The sequence below is a fragment of the Gadus chalcogrammus genome, chromosome 15 (assembly GCF_026213295.1).
Source record: "Gadus chalcogrammus isolate NIFS_2021 chromosome 15, NIFS_Gcha_1.0, whole genome shotgun sequence".
Taxonomy (NCBI): Eukaryota; Metazoa; Chordata; class Actinopteri; order Gadiformes; family Gadidae; genus Gadus; species Gadus chalcogrammus.
This window is the reverse complement of record NC_079426.1, coordinates 10,857,499-10,881,328: the sequence shown is the minus strand read 5'-3', so window position 1 is coordinate 10,881,328 and position 23,830 is coordinate 10,857,499. Positions and strand designations below refer to the sequence as shown.

At 44.2% G+C, this 23,830-nt stretch overlaps 1 protein-coding gene across 1 annotated transcript in view; it reads right to left on the bottom strand.

The window, feature by feature from the left end:
- Positions 1 to 22,521, bottom strand: part of pcsk2 (proprotein convertase subtilisin/kexin type 2) — a 32,325-nt gene extending 9,804 nt beyond the window's left edge. The window contains exons 1-10 of the mRNA XM_056608751.1: positions 22,029 to 22,521; positions 19,700 to 19,801; positions 16,184 to 16,297; positions 15,315 to 15,423; positions 15,139 to 15,176; positions 9,765 to 9,841; positions 8,354 to 8,442; positions 5,461 to 5,636; positions 3,061 to 3,276; positions 420 to 520 (exon numbers count right to left, since the gene is read on the bottom strand). Coding sequence (XP_056464726.1) covers positions 420 to 520; positions 3,061 to 3,276; positions 5,461 to 5,636; positions 8,354 to 8,442; positions 9,765 to 9,841; positions 15,139 to 15,176; positions 15,315 to 15,423; positions 16,184 to 16,297; positions 19,700 to 19,801; positions 22,029 to 22,223 — 1,217 coding nt within the window. The 5' untranslated portion in view covers positions 22,224 to 22,521. The remainder of the gene's footprint in view (positions 1 to 419; positions 521 to 3,060; positions 3,277 to 5,460; positions 5,637 to 8,353; positions 8,443 to 9,764; positions 9,842 to 15,138; positions 15,177 to 15,314; positions 15,424 to 16,183; positions 16,298 to 19,699; positions 19,802 to 22,028) is intronic.
- Between the last annotated feature and the right edge of the window lie 1,309 nt (positions 22,522 to 23,830).

Here is a 23,830-nt window from a genome sequence, read left to right as displayed (position 1 = left end):
TACTATAATAATAATAATAAGAATTATTAATAAAATAACTTCTATCTATGCATCATCAGCATTTTTTTATGCATCTTTTTTTAATAACGTTTGCAGAGTACGCCCAAAAGCAAGAGAAAGGGAGATTCAGCTGCCACAACTGTCGACTCAGTGACTATCTTAAGTAAGCTCTGACGTGACCAAAGGAGACATATATTGACCGCTCAATGAGAGAGAGATACAAAAAGACACTGAGGGAGAGAGAGAGAGCAAACACACAAAAACACTGAGAGAAAGAGACAGACAGAGAGAGAGAGAGAGAGATAGAGAGAGAGAGAGAGAGAGAGAGAGAGAGAGAGAGAGAGAGAGAGAGAGAGAGAGAGAGAGAGAGAGAGAGAGAGAGAGAGAGAGAGAGAGAGAGAGAGAGAGAAGGTACATACTTAGCCTCCAGCGCTAGGGCGAAGACCCCAGCGGCCTCCGGAGCAGCGGCAGACGTCCCCGAGTGTCGCAGGGTACAGTTCCCGTACAGGTCCGTGGTGGCCTGTCATCGCCAACACACAGGAGGGATAGACTAAGTGAACATGCACTTCAATGAATGAATGCTGGAGGTTAGGGGGGGTATGATAGTGTGGTGGCTAGGGCCTAGGGGGTTTGACTACTCAGCCCGAAAAGTACTGGTTTTGTTCCAAGATGTCTGCAGCCTCACCTGTAGGCATTCTTGGGCAAGATCCCTACCTGCCCTGCTCCTCAATGACCTATAGATGAATTCACTATGTGGATAAAATTCAATTTGGATAAAGCTGTCTGCTAACTCACTAGTGAATAGGTTATAAATAGGTAGCACTAGGTTATCGAGTCCTACAATACTGTATCGATACACATCAGCATTAACAATCCTTCAGCGACCTAAGCAACAAGAAGGATAAAGAATGAAAACATTGGTGGCCAGATATAGAATTGGCATGGCGACGCTCACCGTGCCACTCATGTCTCCCTTATCAGTTGTTTATGATTTAAATGTATTACTAAAGTAAATATCTGATGTTTGTGTTTGCGATGATGAGGAATAATTGGCGAATGAAGTGCAATTAGTGAGAGGCACCTTTGGGACTCTCCCTGGATGTGTACACAGCCACAGGGTGATGGGTGCCATCACAACACAAACAATGTGTGTGTGTGTGTGTGTGTGTGTGTGTGTGTGTGTGTGTGTGTGTGTGTGTGTGTGTGTGTGTGTGTGTGTGTGTGTGTGTGTGTGTGTGTGTGTGTGTGTGTGTGTGTGTGTGTGTGTGTGTTTGCGTGCGTGTGTGCGTGCGTTTGTGCGTGTGTGTGTGCGTGTGTGTGTGTGTGTGTGTGTGTGTCTAAATGTGTGCGTGTGTGTGAGTGTGTTTGTGTGTGTGTGGGTGTATGTCTAAATGTGTGTGTGGTTGGTTGTGTGTAAGTGTGTGTATACACAGAGGAGATCATTGCAAACCCAAGCATGTTCTATTCCGTCAGTCAGCGCTTAATCATGACACCCCTTTGTTATTTACTTATTAGTCATTTAGCAGATGCTTCTCTCCCAGACGATGTTTGTTTTCTTTAGATTGATGTCATTAATGAGACGTTAAACAGGGTTAGACTTCTTGCTCAAGGTTACCTACAGCTACGGGGAGACTGAAGACTCAGGGGTTTCAAATCTAAGAACTTTTCCAATCTTCCAAATCACTATTCGGTCGTCTTTGTCAGGGAGCTCCCGCCACCACACTACGAATGAAATCATAGGTATGAAACCGAGTGACGTAAAAGGCAGGCCATTTAACTAGAAGGAGAACGAAAACAGTTATTTATTCTCCAACTCCAGGAACAATGACACATGCCTTTACAACTCCAGAGCATTACTTTTTCAACCAGAGTCATTTCTGAGTGACTAGATACAACGGCTGGGTGGAAAATACCACAAAAATACCACCTCTTTAGAACCAGTTTTTCAATTGCCAGAGCGACATCGTGCCTGAACTTTCTGAACCTTGTGGTAACTATGGCGCTAACGACCTCTTGGAATTATCAAAGTAGAAAAATATGTGTTTGGACTGGTGTTGTGTTGCATGAAAATCCATTTCTTAGAATGAGAATTATTGAAGGCAGACTTTAAATTAAATGATAAGAATGTTGGAGTCTGATTTGAAACTAAAGAATATGACAAGAATAAGATCAAAGTAAAACATATGACCAAACTTAGTGGAGCCAGGCTATTTATTTTCACTGCTTGCGTTCAGCTTGTCTCTTCGTTGTTAAGAGTGACGGTATATTTTTAAATGACCATGTATGAATAAAAAATAGAATCCCTTTAACCGCACAATGAACCGTAAACCTCGGGAGGCGTTTTCCTCTGGGATTGCCTCAACATGTGAGGGGGAGGAATCGGAGCAGAATTATCCCACGTATCTCAGCCGATTTCACCAAGCAGTCTGAACATCCCATCATTTCCTGGCGATGCCTGGGCGTGTCTTATCTGGGGAATGGTCCTCAATCATATTAAGTCCTCAATAACTTAACACGGAAAATAAGTCTGTCAATGGTATTACAGTGTGTCGATGTAAAGGACTTTGAAAAATTTAGCATTCAGCTCTCTGATTGTGTTAAGATAAATATATATGGGGAAGTACATTGAAGTATTCAGGGTGTTTGAGTCCCAGCCAGAGAAAGAGAGAGAGAGATAGAGAGAGAAGTATATGGATATATATATATATATATATATATATATATATATATATATATATAGAGAGAGAGAGAGAGAGAGAGAGAGAGAGAGAGAGAGAGAGAGGGAGAGAGCTCTACCAAGAGAGGTAAATAGATGTGTATAGATATAGACATATATATATATATGACAGAGGTGTGTGTATACATATATATATATATATAGAGAGAGAGAGAGAGAGAGAGAGAGAGAGAGAGAGAGAGAGAGAGAGAGAGAGAGAGAGAGAGAGAGAGAGAGAGAGAGAGAGAGACCTACAGAAAGAGAGGAGGCGGGGATAGTGCCAATAAGAACAAAATCAAACACACAAACAAACACAAACACACACAGAGGAGCCGGACACTGACCACGCCGGCCTCCGGGTTGCGTTTGCGCCCGTTGCTGAAGGTGGAGGCGAGTGTGGAGGAGCAGCTCTCGTCGTACAGGGCGGTCCGCCCGTCGTTGATGGCCGAGTTAATGGAGATGGTCCACATGCTCGAGGCGTAGCCGTCGCAGTTACAGTCGTCATAGCTACCACCGTCCCCCGATGCCCACACGTAGATGCTGCCCTTTCCTCCGCGGCCCTGGAACACGAACAGACACACACACACACACACACACACACACACACGCATGCACGCAGAGACACACACACACACACACGCACACAGACACAGAGATGTGAACTTCAAATTGAACAACCTTAAAATGGAAGGTGACGGGTTTGAAAATGTTAAAGTTTGGTCATCATGACCAAAGCATTTCAATTGCCTATGAGAGATGTGCAGCGATGACAACGCTGACCAATTTGACGCATCATGTCATAATTATGTGGGGACAGTTTTCGTGTGATACTAAGGCTTGAAAGCCTTATCGGTATTCATAGGATGAAAACCCGAAAATGACAACCCCATTTGTGTTTGATTTAAACAACTTCTATGATTACGATCACGCAATAGAACGCATTTTCCGTTTTTACAGAACGTATAACCAATACACACAAAAGACATAACCCCAATTCTCTACCGTCTTATCAGGGACTGTGGGGAAATGACTCATGTGGAGCAGAAATTGCCTCTGGAACTACGAATTCCGTATAGTTTTAAGCTAAACAAAGTGCATCTCACCAAGCCCTTCTTGACTATTGGAATACAAGCCTACTATTTTCTGCACACTTAGTGAAGTACTCTCATTTAATGTGTACAAACTAACATATTAGAGCCCACTTCGAGATTGTTGTTCATTATCCACCGCAATTAACCAAACCAAGCTGTCGATGTCTGAAGATGCAGCAAACAAAGTACACTTCAACAAACTAGTAGAGAAAAAAGGCATCTAAATTGGTACTGAATTGGTGCATCAAGCCGTAATGGAAAATGAACATTGGAAATGCTAATCGTCTAATTGTCCGAAAACGTCTGTCGGTCGTAAGTAGTGTATGCGTATCCCACGCGTCAGTTCATCAAAGGGCTGATCAGCATCTAAGATGGCCGACTGTCTGCTTAATCAGTACGTGTTGAAATTATCCAAGCATTCCAGTCCATTTCACTCCTTCAGCACTCTGCTCCTTGAGACGAGGTGACCTCAGAGCGTTACACAAAGGCAGCCGCCAAGCTGCTAATGTTCCCCATGAATAGCCCTGTTCAAGTAGGAGTCGGATCCGTACCACCTACACAAAGGCAGTCTTATGGTGCATAGGTGTGTGTGTGTGTGCGTGTGTGTGGGATGTGGCATTTATTAGAGAGAGTGAAAATAGCATATGGGGACTTTAAATAGGACCCTCTTCAAGTAGCCAACCTCCCGAGATCTACCAGCAAACCTACCTTCAAGCCGGGGGGGGGGGGGGGGGTAGAGAACAATTGTTGGGGGGGGGGGGGGGGGGGGGGGGGTTGTATCGTGAACCTACGGACTTCAGTGGGGGTTTCATTCCGTCTGCGCACGGCACCTTCTCAACGATAATCAATAATCTTCCTCCCACTCAGGGTGAAAATGGTAGGTCTTAGCTTGTTTCCCCTCAGCCATGCCAACGTTTAGGAGTGTGTAACTACTGTTGACGGCTTTCAACTGCTGTTAACAGCACATGCGCTACCGCGCGTATATGTTCCGCGCAAATTTAATTTCATTAAAAAAAAATTAAAAAAAAACTTTTTTTTTTTTTTTTTTTATTCACCCCTCGCGATCGACTTGGGATCTGTCGGCGATCTACTGGTAGACCGCGATCGACTGGTTGGGCACCCCTGCTCTAGGTCTTCTTGGGGTCTGAAGAGTGCCTGAGTAGAACTGTTTTGGCTATAGTTGGCTAGGCTACGACGATGCAAAGTCAAAGTGGACTTTACCCTTTGGAAGTGTTAAAGTACAAAATGATTCAGTATGTGTCACGATATTCTTATGAATATTAATTTTGATTTTTAAACAGTTCAACAAAGATTCATTGCATTGAGGTTGAGAGTAATTTATGGTATGATATCAGACTTAAATGCTTATTTTTTTCCCATCCTTTTTCCAAGCCCATATAGCTATAGGTACAGGAAGTTTGTCGTCAAAATGATACTAATCTGAAAATACATTATTTATCTTAATAAATTATTAAGGCTACAAAAAACATGTATCACAATAAGATGATGCCATGTATAAGATGTTTTGCATTGTATAGTATGCTGTGAATGCTATATTATCAATAATTTAATATCTCAAAATATAGATTTATAGCTGTTGATTGCATTTAAATACCAAAGCAGTGGTCCCTAATAACTCAGCACAGTGTCTACCTTGTTGACCCCGTCTGCCATGGCCTGTAGAGTGAGTTCCCGGGGGCCGTCCACCGTCCGCCCGTCATCCGTGGGGCCCCAGCTGGCGCTGTAGATGTCGATGACCTGCGGCATGTGACTGATGGACGAGGCCTCGATGATGTCTGTCATGAACGGCTGGTCAAGCATCCTGATACCTAAAGCATAACAAGAATAATCTAGAGCATGGAACTCCACCCTGATACCTAAAGCATAGCAATTAGAATCTAGAGCATCAAACTCCATCCTGATACCTAAAGCATAGCAAGAAGAATCTAGAGCATTAAATGACATCCTGATACCTAAAGCACAACAAGAAGAATCTAGAGCATCAAACTCCATCCTGATACCTAAAGCATAACCAGAATAATCTAGATCATCAAACTGCATCCTGATGCCTCAAGCATAACATACATGAAGAACCTTACCCATCCCATAGCAAAAGTAAAGCTCTTTTAGATGAGACTAGACAATAACAGCTAACCCTAGCCCTACCAATACCTAGCCCTGCCTATCCCCTAATTCCTTTTACACTCCCTAAAACCACAATCCCTTACTCCTAAAACTTACCATAAAACTAACCCTTTACCCATTTTATGACTATTTATAAACTCAAATGATTCCTGACTTTTTGGGTTATATTTTCATTGTTGGATACAATTATCGTAAATTGTTTACGACAACAGCATCAGCTTAATAAATGTAAGGTAATGTACCCTTCATATCCAAGCCCTAAAGACCTTATCTAAAAATGTTTTTGCGGAAAAGTCTTTTTACCACACAGGTTTATTTTTATAGCACCCTTCAACCCCAAGGCCATTCATAGGTCTTTACCAAGGAAGAAATAACATTTAAATCACATGTAAAAACATTCAACAAACAACCTAAATAAAACAAGCTCAAAAGACATTTGCATTTGTTGCAAGATTTCACTGACATTTCTTTAAGAAAACATGTTGTTTGGTTGAGTCTGCACACACACACACAAGGAGATCAGAACATTGGACACGCTAGGAAATCCCAAGGAAGAAGCGAATAAAAAACAAGCAGTCGATAGCTCTATTTTCGCAGTAGTCTTTCTTTGAGGTCGGATTTCAAGGAACAAAAATCGATAGGAAATGGAAGCCTGAAGAGTTGTGCATTGATAATATCGATCTATCACACAACACACTCAAACAGAACAGTCTAGTCTCTCAGAGTGATTCCCAACCTTTGTCTTTAAGTGGACCACTTCATATGCAAACGGTAAGGTATAAAAAGATATGCACTGGCTAACCAAAGAGTGCCAGTGGTGCCCCCTTTACACACAAGTACTGCTGCAAGAAGGCCATGGCTGGAGGGGAAAAGTGGGAAGATGAAGTCAGCAAACGCTGCTTATGCGCCCAGTGCACTTGTAACCGAGTTAAAAATAGTTTTGATCATGCGTGAGTTTCGCAAGAGTTAAGCAGCCTAAGTTTGTATTATTTCTAATGGAGCCTCTTGTGGAGTTGTGGTGTGCTACAGGTCTGGTGTGTTTTGTCTGTTGCGTGTTGCCGTACCTCTTTAGAGCGATGTTGCCATGAGACAGAGGTATGTGCATAGTAACAGACTAGTTCTCCCTGTATTGTATTTTGTTTAAGGAGAAAGATATAATTTAGGTGGTATATTTTAATGCAGTGTGTATTATTTGTTTTAACATGCATTGTGATGATTTTGGAATAATTGTATTAACTAATGAAACGTTTATTATTAATATTTTCATCAGGCCATGTGCAAGCTAACTAGCTTAAAAGTCTGTTATGCTATCACAGTAATGTTACTGCATTGGAAGCTTACTGCATTTCATTTCATTTTCATACACGCAGAGCCTGTTGTGTTCTGTTTCCAGGTATTTATAAATTGGAAACAGAAGTGTTATGTATAAAAAGCAATCTTGTATTTCAGTTCATATTAGTGCTGTTGTTTATTATTTTATATGATGACTGTATGTATTTGTTTTGTAATGTTTAAGAAATAATTGTGTTCTTTAGGTAAAAAAATATTTTGATATAATCAGAGAGAGCGGTGTTGTCATGAGACAGAGCGCCTGTAAAGATCAACACCACCACGCTTTATGAAGACATTTTGTCTGTTGTCTTCTGTTTCCAGGCCTTCTTTAAAAATTAAGAAGATAAAAAGCACGTTGTTGTCCGTCAGTTCTTCACTGAATGACCACTGTAACACACTTAAAACATGAACGAACACAAAACATAGATGGAAAACATAACGATGCAACACAATTTTTATTTTTTTATGAAGCCTTAATACTATGTTTACTCAACATTAATTCTAATATATGTATTTTCAATTATCTATATTTTTTTGGATATCGTAAATTAGTCTAATTCAAGAATAAAATCCCACTTACCACCTGCAGTACCCTCACGTACCACCAGTGCTTCACGGACCACAGGTGGAAAACACTTAACTATCTGACGGCTTGTTCATTTCATATTTTTGGTATAATTCATAACCTTACCTGAAGTCTCCCACTAAATTAGATTGCACTTCAGAGCTCGGCTATTAAATGCTTGCTGATGAATCTCCCCTGCTGCAGCACACTGATTCAACATCTACTGCCAGACCTTTTATTTGTTTCTTGACAAATACCAGGTCCTACCGGCCCAACGTCTTTAAGCCGTGGTCTTTAAGCGCTGGCGGGAAATGATTTATGATTGTGGAAGATTGCACGGCTGCTCACTCGTAGAGAGTGTTTCGTTTGTCTGCTGTGAATTTTGTTTACCGTTCACCGTTTACGGACAGAGCACTTAAGACGGTGTAGTTTGACCTAAATGGCTTTATGCCTTATAGCCACTCTTGTGATGTTATGTCATGGTATCCAATCGGGTGTACACACCTGCCACCTTGGAGTTGTAGGCGACGCCCACCCCGCAGATGTTGTTGTTGGCGGCAGCCGACACCTCCCCAGCGCACCGCGTGCCGTGACTGATGCAGGAGACACCAGAGAATGACGTCAGCATCAGTGTCTGCCTGACAATCTGTGTGTCAATCTGTCTGTCTTTATATCAATCCATCAAACTGTCTGCATGTCTGTCTGTCTGTCTGTCTGTCTGTCTGTCTGTCTGTCTGTCTGTCTGTCTGCCGTCCGTCCGTCCGTCCGTCCGTCCGTCCGTCCGTCCGTCTATCTATCTATCTATCTATCTATCTATCTATCTATCTATCTATCTATCTATCCATCTCATCCCTCTCTTTCTCTCTCTCTCTCTCTCTCTCTCTCTCTCTCTCTCTCTCTCTCTCTCTCTCTCTCTCTCTCTCTCTCTCTCTCTCCCTCTCTCTCTTTCTCTCTCTCTCTCTCTCTCTCTCCCTCTCCCTCTCCCTCTATCCTTCTTTTCATATCCGTGTTTCCCCTGGCAAAATTCTGGACAACCAGCTATTTAAGTGTGGCTATTTATAACCTCCAGCTGATGATTAGACAATAGGCATCCTCCCCCCCCGACCGTCCGTCTCTCTCTCTCTCTCTCCCTCTCCCTCTCCCTCTCCTCTCTCCCTCCCTCCCTCTCTCACTCTCTCTCTCTCCCTCCCTCTCTCTCTCTCTCTCTCTCTCTCTCTCTCTCTCTCTCTCTCTCTCTCTCTCTCTCTCTCTCTCTCTCTCTCTCCCTCTCTCCGTCCACACGTAGGACCCAGGGCTGGCGTGGTGGATTCCCCCTCCCTCTAGTGTAACCGTCTTGTCCTTGGCGTGTGCGACCCTGGGCAGTGGATCATGCGGTGCGTTAGGGGGGGGGGGTTTGATGCCTGGGGGCGATAAGGACCTTATCTGACATCAGGTTGATGGACACAATAGAAACTAGGAACAACCCCATCTACCCCCCCAGGCCAGACAAATATTGGATGTGGAGACGGATTTCTCTGTCATTTACCATGTTTACGCTCTGCTAGGGTTTCATTTCATAGGGAGAGTGAGAATGAATTAGTTATTACTGTAGGAGAGCCCTGCCGTGTACATGTTTGCTCTATCACCAATCTTATGTTTGTTTGAACAGTATTTTTAATCAACACTACATCCACCTTGTGTTATGGGATGCAGTGCCACTGCTGTGTTACAGCAAGGCTGAAATGGGGAACAATATATCATTCCCATTGCACTCTATTAATGGAAAAGTTTCCGTCCATTGAGACTCAGATCCTTGAAGGTCATCCATGTAACATAGTGTGCGCTATGGAGAGAAGATCAATAGAGGTCCCAGACCTTAGTTTGTGTGCATGTGTGTGTGTGTTATACCCACACACAGAGGAGTCTATGGGCTCACCTATTAAACCAGTCGTCTGTGTAGCGAGGGAAGGGGTACGGGTCGTTGCTGCTGAAGTCGTAGCTAGCATCAGCATTCTGGAAGGACAAGATGGCCGCATGTAGACTTTAGAACACAGTGGAGCCATGCACACGCTCAGTCGACATATAGGGAGAGAGGGGTAGGACAGAGAGAGAGAAAGAGACAAAATATGGAATGCAAATCAAGCAGAGATGGGTTGATGTTATTTTATGAAGGATGCAGTAGATGGATATGCATTGCCTACTATATAAAACCGTGGCAATACCATCACTTCGCCTTTTGTTTGCCAATAGGATGATTAATGATCCTGCAGTAGCCAATTACATCAAAATATTCTAAGATTAATAATGAATACGCGTTAGAATTTCATTAAAATGTACCGTCTGGTTTATATGTGAGACCTGAAATTACGGTTTACATCCCGGCTAGAGGGAGCACAATGGCCTACCATGCTATAATTATGACGCTAAAAGCAGCAATGTATAATATTGTAATATAAACATACACATACACACACACACACACACACACACACACACACACACACACACACACACACACACACACACACAAAAACACAGACTCAGCGACGCAGCCATGGTTTTGACAGAACACCTGTTGTAACAGCCACTCCGGGGATATTCTGTAGTCACAGCAGGGAAAACAATGGCCTGAATCACTCCTCGCAATTCATTTCCATGTGGAAATCAGTGATGGAATCACACTTCTGAGAAGAGCAGTGACACAGATGGAAACACACAACCACACACACTCACACGCACACCCAGGTGTTCTGCGATGGCAGTTCTTTCCAGAAAGAGAAAGATAGGAAGTAGGAAAAACAAGGGGCACACGTACATGCACATGCAAACACGTGGGCAGGTGCCCCACACGGGAAAATTAAATGGGAGTACTGCACGAAACAAAACACAGTCACGCAGATCGGATAAGAAGACTCTTAAGCCTGTGCCTGTGGAAGGTTTTCTGAAAACTGTACATTTAGTTAATGTCATTTTAGTGAGTACAGTTACTCTCTGTGAGGCAGTCTCCGCTAATCTTTACCTGCACTGACCTTTTCTGCTCACTCTATCTCTCTCTGTATCTCTGTATCTCTCGCTCTCTCCCAGTGGCTCGCTTTATCTCGCTCTACTGCTCTCTGTATCTTCTGTCTCTCTCTCTCTCGCTCTCTCTCTCTCGCTCTCTCTCTCTCTGTCTGTATCTCTCTCTCACTGTCTCTTTGTATCTGTCTATCTCTCTTGTATCTATCTGTACCTCTACCTCTCTCCCTCTCTCCCTGGCTGTCTACCTTTCTACCTCTCTCTGTCTCTCTCTGTACCCCTCTCTCTATCTTCCTCTCTGTCTTTTGTATTGGCTATTTATTCAACCTTGTGTACTCATACACAGGTGTGCTGTCCGGTCACATGCTCCATCAGATCAGTTGGGGTGAGGGGGGGTTGCTTGGTTGTCAGATCCACTGCTCAGATCTGGCAACCCAACTGAAGGACATTCAGCACACATGATGAATTCAGTCGGGGGCAGAGAGAGATAGAGAGAGAGTGATATAAAGAGAGAAAGATAAAGAGAGATGGATAAAGACGGCAGAAGAGAGAGAAACACACATACAGAGATAAACAGAGAGAGAGAGATTTTTTTAACAGATATATACCAGTGCATCTTTCATATGTCTAATTATAAGGCCAATACAATGCTAACAAAAGGATAAATATGACAAACATTCAAATCTATGAGGTTCACAGAACAAAAGGTTGACGGCATTAGTCAGGGGGGCGGGGGGTTCCCTGTGATCCCCCTCACACCAGCTGCACCGAGGCTGTGCCAATGAGCTTCCTCCTGGATGAGGTTCACTGATTCTCCAGTTTCCAGCTGATCTGTATAATCCATGTTCCCTTGACATTTTCCAAAATATGCTGCATTCTACCCACTCTGTTTTGACTTACTAATTGACAAGCAGTATCGATGACGCATATGCATCCTGTTTATGTATTTGCAGGCAGCATGTAAAGCATGTTGTTTGTAATAAAATCGTACGTACATAGATTGTATTATTATTATTGTAGTCGGGGCAAAGACAAGTCTAAGTCAATGAAAAGTATAGAAAATAAAGACTTTTTTCATTCTTACACCTACTGATGGAATGCATTCAAGTGAAGCCGAGGGGAACTTTCCAGATTCTCATTTAGCAAACAAATGCTCTCTCCCATTATTATGTGTCCCGGGGTATACTCGTAAGACCAAATAACCAAAGGTTATTCATGCGATGGGAGTGCTCCCATCGCTAACAAACGACGTGTTCAGAGCAGAAGCGGCGACGGTTTACATCTAACCAGCACGACGCGCGCCGCACACACAACCGCCCAGCGTGAGCCGATGGGCTTGAAGGCGACATGACATCATCGACACGTTGTCATGGTAACCTCCCCCCCCCCCCCCACCACGGAGTGGAGGGGAAAGAGAGGAGGGGGAGAGAGGTTGGGTTGGGACGGACGGGGGAATGGGGGGATGGGGGGGGGGGGAGATAATACCTGCAGAGTTGAATAATATAAAGGACATAGAAGCCAATAACAGCTCTCCGGTGCACCGTCCCCTTCAGGCTCTCTCACCCCTGACGAGAGAGAGAGGGCGGGAGAGAGGGGGAGCGAGAGAGAGAGAGAGAGAGAGAGAAAGAACGAGAGAGAGCTGGGGGGACCGAGAGAGAGGTGGGGGGAGAGAGAGAGTGGGGTTGAGAGAGAGAGGACAGAACAGAATTTGGTGAAGGGGAAAGAGTGAGGGATAGAGGGAGGGAGGATAGAGCGAGGGGGTCGGAAGAGAGAGAGAATGAGCCAGAGGGGGAGAGAGAGCAAGCGGGAGAGAGAGAGTGGGAGAGGGAGCAGGGCTTGATGTTGGAGGAAGAGAGCGACAGAAAGAGAGAGAAAATTCTCCATTTTACAGATTTGGCGTCTCAGAATCGAACTCCATCCCGTGGAAAAGTGTGAATAGTAGTAAACAGTGATTTGTCTCAAGTGAGGCTTTGCAGCCGGTCTGCTGTTATATCTCGTTGTCGTCGTCAACTAAGTGACTTCGTATTAGACCTATTCTCTTAATCTCAGAGAGAGGCAATTTGGCATGACAAATTCCCGTGACAAAATCTTTGCTTACGAGCGTTAATACGTGAGTGCCGGGGCAAATTGGAAATCTCTCGACAAAAGGCGACACACGTAACTGGAAGGGAAATGGCAAAGAAATGAATAAGCCAAAAATTACCTTTGCTCCGAGGTGAAAGGAGAACGATAGAAAACGAACACAGCAAAGATAGATTTGAAACACTCACATACGCAGCCCTCGGAAGAATCGATTTAAAACAGCAAAGGACTATTATGGTATTTACATTTGTTGTGTGTGTGTCTTTTCATTGCCAGATAGTGGAATTATTTCTGTTAGATGCAAAGATGGAAAGAAGGAAAGCAGCAACACAACAGGAACTTACACACACACACACACACACACACACACACACACACACACACGTGCACATACACACATCTCATGCAGAAGCCATGCAACAGAAACTGAATAAGACGGGCAGAGAGAGAGATATAGAGAGGTAGTGAGGGAGGGAGAGGGAAAGATGGGGAAAGAGACAGAACGAGTTTGAGGGAGAAAAATTAGATGAAGAAAGAAGGAGGGAAAGACAGGGAATGAGGGAGGGAGAGAGAGTAATGTAACACAAACCCAACAGGACTGCCTCCACACACACACACATACAGACATGCTTGCACATGCACACATGCACACAGGCAGGAAGTGTGGCGCTAGGCTGGTTTTAGATGTGCACCCAGCGTGGGACTGCGAGGCGGTGGAGCGTGAGCCTGCATCTAGCAGGCTGAGGCTGTTATTTTAGGCCTGAGACTCATCCCTGTTCACAGGCAAGAAACACAGCAAGACTGGCAACACTCTCACACACACACACACAAACACACGCACACATATATATATATATATATATATATATATACACGCTCATACACACCAAAACTAGATACACACACTTGTGCACAAGCACAACAACACATGCTCATACGCAAACAAAAACACACACACACATACACACACACACACACACACACACACACTCATACACACACACACACACACAAACACACATGCATACACAGAGCAATATGCACACACATGCACACACACAACCACCCATACACACAATAATACATACACACAGACAAACACACTCACTCTCTATCCACATGGTCTCGAAAGAGAGACTAGGAGCGGTCGATAGCATCCAAAGACACAATATCAGGGTTTTCAAAACAGGGCTAAATGGTGTTTAGAGCGAGAGAACCAAATCACGGCCATTACAGAAATTCAGCTGATGGAGGAACGACAATTGATCCTGTGTACAGGGGGCCTCTTCCACGGCTCCTCTCGCCCCTCATGATGAATCAATGCTGACTAATCAACCTTCTTTAGAGACGGGGACATAAAAGTCCTGTGCGCCGCGCTCCACATTCAAGCCGCATTCATTTCCTGAACACTACTAATCGCTCACAGGTCACGGCAGTGTCACATTGTGTCTTTCACCAGGTACAGCACTTTGACAGACGACGGCTTGAACGGCGTAGCGTTTGGGCATTCGAACGATACAGACCAACGAAGCAAAAGACAAACGAGAAACAGCAGGCTGCTTTTCATTCGCCTTTTGGCATTGTTCGAAAACGCCAAACGCTACTCCGTTCAAACCGTCGGCCACAGCCCTCCAAGTCTTCCCGGTTTTCTGCTCGGCGGGCTGTACCATCCCATCCACAGCCTTTCTCAGTTATCTGGTGGATGGGAGCGTCACATTATGCAGCAGCCAGCCACCTTGGCATTATCTCAGCCTCGTGACAGACCGGGCTGCCAGTTGGCCTGCCACCGCGTGGCACGTACTAACATTAAACAGCTCGGCCGAGGCCGGCTGCCTGTCTCTCGTCGCTCTCACCCTTCCCTCCCTCCACCTTCCCCCCCCCCCCCCGCCCCGCTGCCATCCTCCTTCAGGGTTTTCAAGGAGGTTCTGGCGTCCGTGAACAAACTTTCGGAGTGCACCTTGTCAAAGCCAGCAGCACAATGGAGAGATGACCCCGAAATGGCGGTGCTGGTGGGGTAGTATGCATGTGGGTTGTGGTGTTGTGGTAGTGGTGGTGGTGGTGACGGTTGGTGTAGGCGGTCTTGGTGATGGTGTTAATGGCTGGATAATAGTGAGTATGGAGCGGGTAGTGCTGGAGGTGGTGGTGGTGGTGGTGGTGAAGGTAACACCACATTACAAAACGAACCACTAAAGGAAAGCATGTGAAGTACTCACGTAGTTAGATGCCAGGTCAGGGTGCAGGTAGTCGATGCCTGTCAAGGTCAACATTTAGGATAATCAGTACTAAAACCATATTTCATACCATGACAATATACTGAGCAAGTTACAACGAAAGACTTATGCATAGGAAAGCACTGGCATAATACTGAACCAATGAAGGCGGAACCCACCGTCATCCATGATCGCTATGGTGACGCCCCGACCGGTGTAGCCCAGTCCCCAGGCCTCAGCCACGTTTAGGTCCAGCCCCGGGGTCCCGTCCGCCTGGCCCGTGTTCACCTGAACCAGGGGGGTGAAAGGGTATGACACCGATTCATACCGATTCCATATCCATATACGATTCAATACACCGACACCGATATCGATATTCATAAGCTACTCTAAGGCAGTCCTGATCACAATATCTATACGATGTCATCGCACCATGACGTCACCAGCGGTCGTTTTCAAAGATGAGCACAAAAACCTTGTGTATGATTTTATGAAATAGAACGCAAACATCTATATTTGACCATACATATAAGCAATTTTCACAGCGTCAAAGGATGTAATGCGATTACCGATTTCGATGATCGGAATATTTGTCCGATAAATCAGTGCATTCCGACAAAAAAATGCGGCGTTGACTCAGAGTGTGGCTAGGTGAGAGTGCGGTCCTCCCTGTCGGCCCAGGGAACGCCAGCGCATGTGTGGGGGAAGGAAGCGAGACGACGGGAGGTAAATATGTCCCAAGTGGCCCCCAGCGGCACGCACCTGATCCGACGAGCGGCAATAAAACACCGGCGCGCACGTCGCAGCTAAATCAGGCACACGGGTCGGCGATAAACAAGCGGGAGGGGACGAATTAAACACGCTGAAGGAAACAATTGAGGCGGGCGCGTTGACGGAATGGCTGATTAACAGAGCCTAGGTGAATACGTCTGCGGTTAATTAAAACGCACTGGGGGTTTAGCGGGGGGGGTGGGGTTGGGGGGGGGGGGGGTGAGCGGAGGTCGTGTCGGGGGGATGCGGAGGGGGGCGTTGGGGCCAGGGCGCTTACCAGGTACCACTGCTTGTTGAACAGCGGGTCGCTGATGTTGACTTCCATTTCATTGAGATCCCTGTAGCCCCTCTTCTGGCGGCTGAAGCCAGGCTGCTCCAGGACACTCATCACCTGGTGATAAACAACAAAAACACAACATGACATTTCTTCAATCAAACAGCGAGGTTTTTTCCGGCGCCACCGTCACACAGAGGCAATCAGGAAAGGGATGGTTTGTGTCACGAATGAGGGCTAGCGTCTGGGGGAGTCACCGCGACCCCAGAGAAGGAGAGGTTGATCCTGCTTTTTGATGAGGTCGACTAATACATTTGTATGGAGTGCAGAAAAACAGGGGAAATTGAAGGAGGAAATACAAAGGGTTGAATATCTTAGAATATATCAGAGAAGAATGAAGTGGATGATGGGAAAAAGCTAAATGGCGCCAATTGAGAAAATTGCGGGAAAAAATGCAATGGGAGGTTTTACATTTGGCCATGAACATCAAGGTTCTCCATCTTTTTCTTAACAAGAGGACTTTGCTTTGATAGTAAATTGGTCATGTAGCCTGTAGCCCTGGTTAATAGATCTACTAACAGACTATTTCATGAAGCTTGAAGATAACCTCCCTCTCTCAACCTCAGCGAGAAAATAGCACGATTAACTGTTCTGTTTTCAGAAGGAAATATCTTCCCTATCACCAGAATGTAAATAGTTTGTAATGAAACCCATAATCTGTCATCTGACATTTCCTACATAAGTGAAGATATCTGAGAGAATATTGAATGCTGGCTACAATAAAAACATCTGTATCTTGCTACCATTAACAACGACATCGCACTCAAATAGAAATGCTATGCTTTGACGCCGCTTTGACATGATTTCAACAACGTCTATATCCGACTTTCTTCCTTCTGAGTAATAAATTAACATATGGTGCATGTTTCGAGTGACTCTATCAAGATAAACCTTTCTTGAGCTTCGCCTGTCCATCACACACGGCCTCAGGCAGATGGACGTGTCGTGCTAGGGTTGGGGGGAGGCTCCTTAGAGATGGGCTCTGACCCTCGTGTGTCATAACGCCCACACATCCACACTCAAATAGACACAGACACACCATCAAACAGATATGCACCAGCACGATAACGCACACACACTCCCCGCTCTAGCCTGCTCGTGTACAGCCCCAGGGACAAAACAGTCCACCCTCATCTGAACCGGCCTGAGGTGCCTTCCTGCTCGCTCTCGCTCTCTCTCTCCCCCACTTTGTCTCTCTCAATTATGCCTATTTCTTCTTGTGAGGGTTGATGATCATGATGTTTATTCACATGGAATTGTTCATTTTTTCTGATGTCTCATTTGCTTGTCCTTCGTCCGCCAGTGAGGTTGTATCTCTCATTCTTTTTTAAAGGAAAATAGGAAAATGGAGGGATGGCTTGGTAAATGGACAGAGGGACAGACCTACTCACTTATGTGGGCGATGTTATGAAGAATAAACATATAATAATCAAATATGACTTCACAGTAAGAATCATTCAATTGAACTATAAAGATTGTGAAAGTAAATGTAAGCTGATTTGAGTTGAGGATGACAGATAAGGAATGCATAAAAGATTTTCTTCAGAAGAAGTAACTGCATGTTCTGATTACATTTTAAGTGATATTTTCCATTACAAGGTATCCTGGTTTTCAGACGGTTTTGCTTATGTCAAAACATGATTACGACCTATGGTTGTTTGTTTGTGGGGTTTTTTTAGCATCCATTTCAGAATATCCCTTTCCGCTCTTTCTGTAGGTTTCATTATTATTGTCTTGTTTTCTGCGAGGGTTAACTGGTTAACTGGTTAATTGGTTAATTGAATGAACGGGTGGCAGCTGGTACATAAGGGATGAGTGATGCGCCCAGACTACCTTTGCTGTCTAAGTAAGTGTATTATCCTTTCTTTTTCAAGTGGATGAAAGTTCTCGGAAGCTGAGGTTAAGGTGTAAATGTTAATCATATCGGATTTATCTTACAGTTCCATACAATTTTTGTAGTCATTCAGACTATACTAAACGTAGCAAAGAGAGAACGTGATAAAGGGCGCAGATTTCGATTTCCGGTGAGTCGTGCCACTTCAATTAGCGAAATTAGCATCTTTAAGTGGCCTACATTTATTTTGAACAGCGCTGCTTAACGCAACAATTAGACAGAGCTGTATATTGTGTGCTAGCTTGGGAGAAGCTTCCTCCAACAGTCCATATTATCAGAAACCAGGCTACAGTCGATACCTTGAAATTGAGAAGCACCTTTGTCCTACAGAAGTAGCTTTCGAGGCATTTGATCTCTGGGTCAGAAAGGGGTGTTTTTTAAATGGATTTAAAGGATTGTTAAGGGATTGGAAAATATCTACCTTTGTTTGGTTTGTGAATGATGTTTTGAAGTAGCTAGATATAGCTTAGGTTAGACCATAGTAACAGTACTATTGGTAAAGGAATTGGTATTAGTATTAGTGTGTTTATATTAAACATATCCAAAAGTAAGCATTCGCCTTTGGAGTCTTAATGAAATGTCAATGAGTGTTGCTAAGTGTGATTACCGGTGAAATTCATCCTTCTGAAAGATGAAGCCCAGCTATTGGATGATTAAAAGAGATTCATTGCATACCGCTGCCCCCAGTATTTGTCATGTAGACAGAGCAAAGCACCAACAATACACTGAAACCCATCTGCCAATAGATAGACTTTCATGCAATTATGCTAATTAGCAGCTGACGGACTGCTCTATCTGTTAATAGTGCCAGGATACACAGACTAAGTATTCATATTCTATGGTAAAGTCCAGTCTCAAATAAGACAAGATAAGATAGGCTAAAACATAAGCTACGAAAGAAGACGACGAGATGAGATAAAGGGAAGAAAGTATAAGAGGGGATTAGAAAACATCAAAACAACAATTTATTATCCCTAGAGGAGAAAGGGGACAGTATGTTACTTACATTAAAGATGTCCACATTATATTCAAATTAACACAATGCGTACTGGGTGTGGTACACCATGCACCTTCATCTTATGCGGACCAGAATGCTAGGAGGCCGGTCACTCCCTACGAAGCCAAGTTATGCTAGCCCTACAGCCTTAGCTTAAGCTCTCAGCTGTAATCACAGTGAATGTGCAAATCTATGGTGAAATGTGAGGTGGCAATTCTAAGCACACTTCTGAAACGATAGAGTGTAGCTTTAGCTGGATATATGGGTGTTACACAGACACAGCTACCGAGATAGGACTATGGATGGAAGGATGGATGGATGGATTTATGGATGGAGAGCGAGAGAGAGAGAGAGAGAGAGGGAGAGAGAGAGAGAGAGAGAGAGAGAGAGAGAGAGAGAGAGAGAGAGAGAGAGAGAGAGAGAGGTAAATAGATGTGTATAGATATAGACATATATATATATATGACAGAGGTGTGTGTATACATATATATATATATATATATATATATAGAGAGAGAGAGAGAGAGAGAGAGAGAGAGAGAGAGAGAGAGAGAGAGAGAGAGATTACCCTGCTGTCTTTCTGAAGACGTTGTCTCTTGCGGGCACTGCGTTTGCTTCTCTTCGTGGACTCATGGGGGTAGAAGTGGAAGAGTCCTTCTCCAAATGGAAGCTACCGGAAAAGGGGGGTTGAAGGCACAGAAGTAAAGAGGATGATGGATTAAAACATGAAAAACACCCCCTTAAGATTTGCTAACATATAGAATATGTGTGAATCCTCCCCATAAAGCTTTCACATGTCTCCGTTAGAGAAAGAATATGAACTGGAATTGGGGGGGTATTTATGTTCATCTTGCACTGCTCTATCATTTTGATACAACCTCCTTGAAGTAAAGTTGTTCCTTATCACTGTGGGAGGAAATGGGAGAGAGAGCTATAATAACTCTGGCTGTCATCTTCTTTTCATTTCTTAGCTCTCCCCATCTCTCTTTTTATTTGATTCTTATTTGTACTATCTCACCCCCCTCTCTCTCTCTCTCTCTCTCTTCCTCTCTGTCTCTCTCTCTCTCCGTATCTCTCTCTTTGTCTCTGTCTCTGTCTCTCTCTCGCTCTCTCTCTCTCTCTCTCTCTCTCTCTCTCTCTCTCTCTCTCTCTCTCTCTCTCTCTCTCTCTCTCTCTCTCTCTCTCTCTCTCTCCCTCCCTCTCCTTCTCTCTCTCTCTCTCCCCCCACACTTATTCTCGTTCTGTTTTCCTGCCCGTAGACCAAACACCGGACCGGCCAGCGTGTGCTGTCCCCAGTATTGTGTTTCTCGGTCTCAGTTAATTAAACAACTATAGAGGCTTGTCTCCACTGCAAAGACACTCTTAAATTATGCGTACGCCATTAAGATAAAAATAGCTAGCGATTACGTAACGTAAGGAGGAGGGAGGGAGGAAAGGGGGTTCCTTCAGAAATGAGGAAACGATGACAGTTTCTTTGGCTCTGTATTTAGCATTCAAAGGCCACACACACACACACACATGCACACGGGAGCGCACACCCATGCATACACATGCACACACACACACACACACACACACACACACACACACGCGCACACACGTACACACACACACACACACACACACACACACACACACACACACACACACACACACACACACACACACACACACACACACACACACACACACACACATTGTGTAATTGTGACTGACTGGTGTGGTTGAGGGGATGTGGAGAAACATTTCTGATGGTTGAGGAGAATATTATTGTTATTATTCTGCACAGACACCTTGTGTTCATCGCCACGGCTCACTGGCTAAGGCTACAGCCAATTGCACCCACGCTTTTATTTTGACATGTGACAAGGCATGGAAATGTCAGGGTAATTTTCACATCAAATGGACTTGTTACAGTTTTTATTATGGCATGCAAAGATGATCTGCCCGGCCTTCATCGTGTGCTGGTTAATGACTCGTTGCCTTCATAAAATGTCTTGTTTTTCCACACGCACTCGGATGCAATTTGAATATGCTTTATGGTTAATGCTGATGATTGGAGGAGTGTGTGTGTGTGTGTGTGTGTGTGTGTGTGTGTGTGTGTGTGTGTGTGTGTGTGTGTGTGTGTGTGTGTGTGTGTGTGTGTGTCTGTGTCTGTCTGTCTGTCTGTCTGTCTGTCTGTCTGTCTGTCTGTCTGTCTGTCTGTCTGTCTGTCTGTCGGTCTGTCGGTCTGTCTGTCTGTCTGTCTGTCTGTGTCTGTGTGCGTAATTTGTTATGTAATTGTATAATAATATCAAGAACCATTTTCCTTTGAAATTGTGAAAATTAAAACCTGTCAAATGGCCGTTCTGAGAAACCATGAGTTTTCCTACTTTTTGTAATGAGATGTTATGGCTTTCCGAAAGAAAGTTGTGTTTCTGTTTTGATCATTCCTTCAATTAAATGTTCAGTGAGTGAGTTGAAGACTGCTGTTGGTTTAGTCCTAATTTAAATATTTCCCCAAAGATGCCATAGTTGACCAGGGCCTTTTTAAGGTAAAGATGACGTCATTTAAACAGATCGCTAAATCTCATAATAATAATAATAATAACATAAACAAAAAAATAAAGCGTATTAATAACCTATTTCTGAACACGAATCTTCTCGCATGAGTTACATGATCAGATATAAGGCCGTTACACTATAGCAGCCGACTATGCTATAGGCTACTTAGGAGAGTGATGGAGGAAGAGACGGTGCCCTGTCTAAGAAAAATTCATATTTTTTAAAAACATATTTCACGTTGAAGCACGTTGAACTACACTTCCAGCATGCCAGGTATGACATTAAACAAAAAACCCAAGGCAAATGTTGCCATCGTTGCTACTTGAACAATATTTAGTTTCTCGCTTCTTTACCTTCCGGACGCTTTGGAACCCGTGCTCCACCGCAAGTTGATGTGCATCGTCGTGTGCACTTTCATGCAGCCGCACCACAACATGGTTGGTGATGATCCCCTCTACCGCGGCTTGCCCCGCGAACAGCAGCAGCGCGTCCAGCAGCAGCAGCAGCATACATCCAACGGCTGTCCCGCATGGGGGAGATCCGCGCATCTTGTCTGTAGCTCGCCTCTGTGTGTAGCGCGCCTGTCGAGGAGCGAAAAACGTGAGGCGTTCGGGATTCTCCTCGTTGAAGACGGACGGGGGACGGGTGGTGAGAATCAAAGCTGTTGTTTATTCATGACCCCGTCGTTCAGTGGTGCTGAGGCTGGAGGTGGTCTGCGCGGTGTGTTATCAGGGACTTGGTGCTGCGGTCCGGGTTGATGTGCTTGTCTTGTTTATGAGCCAGCAGCATCCTCAGCCTCTTTCATCCCAGATTCGTTACCTCGTCCGGGGGCTTCTCTGCGTGACGCTCTTCCAATGGGCAACGGCGGGTGTGTCCCGTTCCGTCCTTCCCTCCAGATGGGTCCTGCCGCGCGCGCGCACTACACGCGCGTGACAGGTGCTAGGACCCCCTTTTCAGCACCCTGGAGAATTCCCCATTTTCGGTGGTTGTCGTTTTTCGACCGACTCATAATAAGAACATTGTTTCGTTTCGGGGGGGGGGGTTGTTTATGCAAGTATTTATATGTGTATTTATTCGGCCAGATGTAATTATAAACACATGTTTTCATCAAGGTTATTTATTGATTATGTTATTCTTTGAGATGAGTAACGCTGCATCCGCCCTGTTATTTCAATGCTAATTGAGTAGCAGAATATGATGCTAGCATTTTTGACCTATAGTTTTGACTAAAGACTCTCATTAGATTGTCTACGATTGGAGAAGTCACACCTGCAATCCATCTACGCGTGTGTTTTTTATGTGTTCACATGGAAGAGTAAAAGGCTGATGATGATGGTGGTGAGATTATAATGGTAATGATGTTGACGAAGATGATAGGGATTAGGCAAATGAGAATTGATGACCAGAGACAGAGAGGATCATATGTTGGTGGGCAAAAATAAAGACAGAAAGAGAGAGAGAGAGAGAGAGAGAGAGAGAGAGAGAGAGAGAGAGAGAGAGAGAGAGAGTAAAATAAACAGAGAGCTGGAGAGCGCTGAATAGTGAGAAGAACAGGAAAAGCCTGAGTTTTTATAGCTGTCTCGCACATTTCAGAGAGCGAGAGAGAGCCTTGGTATCAGACGCAATACGAGGAAAGTCTTCAGTAAACACGTGTAGGACTAAAGCTTCATGCACTGTCTGGCTGTGTCGCTGCTTCACAGCATCAAGTGCTTTTCGGTGCTTTTTGTTGTTGTTTGGTTTTTTGATGCCCTTGGAAAATCAATATCTGTAAAGAGTTCTTTTACAGAAAGCGACACCTCCTAACCTGTCCCTGCTTCTGAGGGGAACAGGATATTAAGTTTCGCTTTAACCTTCACATGGTTCACTGCAAGATGTTCTTTAAGAACGCATACCGAGTGTCATGCTTGTCTCCATTTTCCACTAAACAAGCAAATTGATTATTCTGAGGAATTATCATTCACTGTGTGCTACATAAGTATGTGTGTTATCGACCCCAAGAATAGTATATTATATTTGCATCACACATGTTTTAAGAATTGGAAAGAATTTGAAGTACATGCTATTGGTTAAGGTACATCTGTTTGTTACACGGATAAATATCAATATTTAATACCCCTAAAATAGAGTTAAGTCATATTTATTTATAAAGCACATT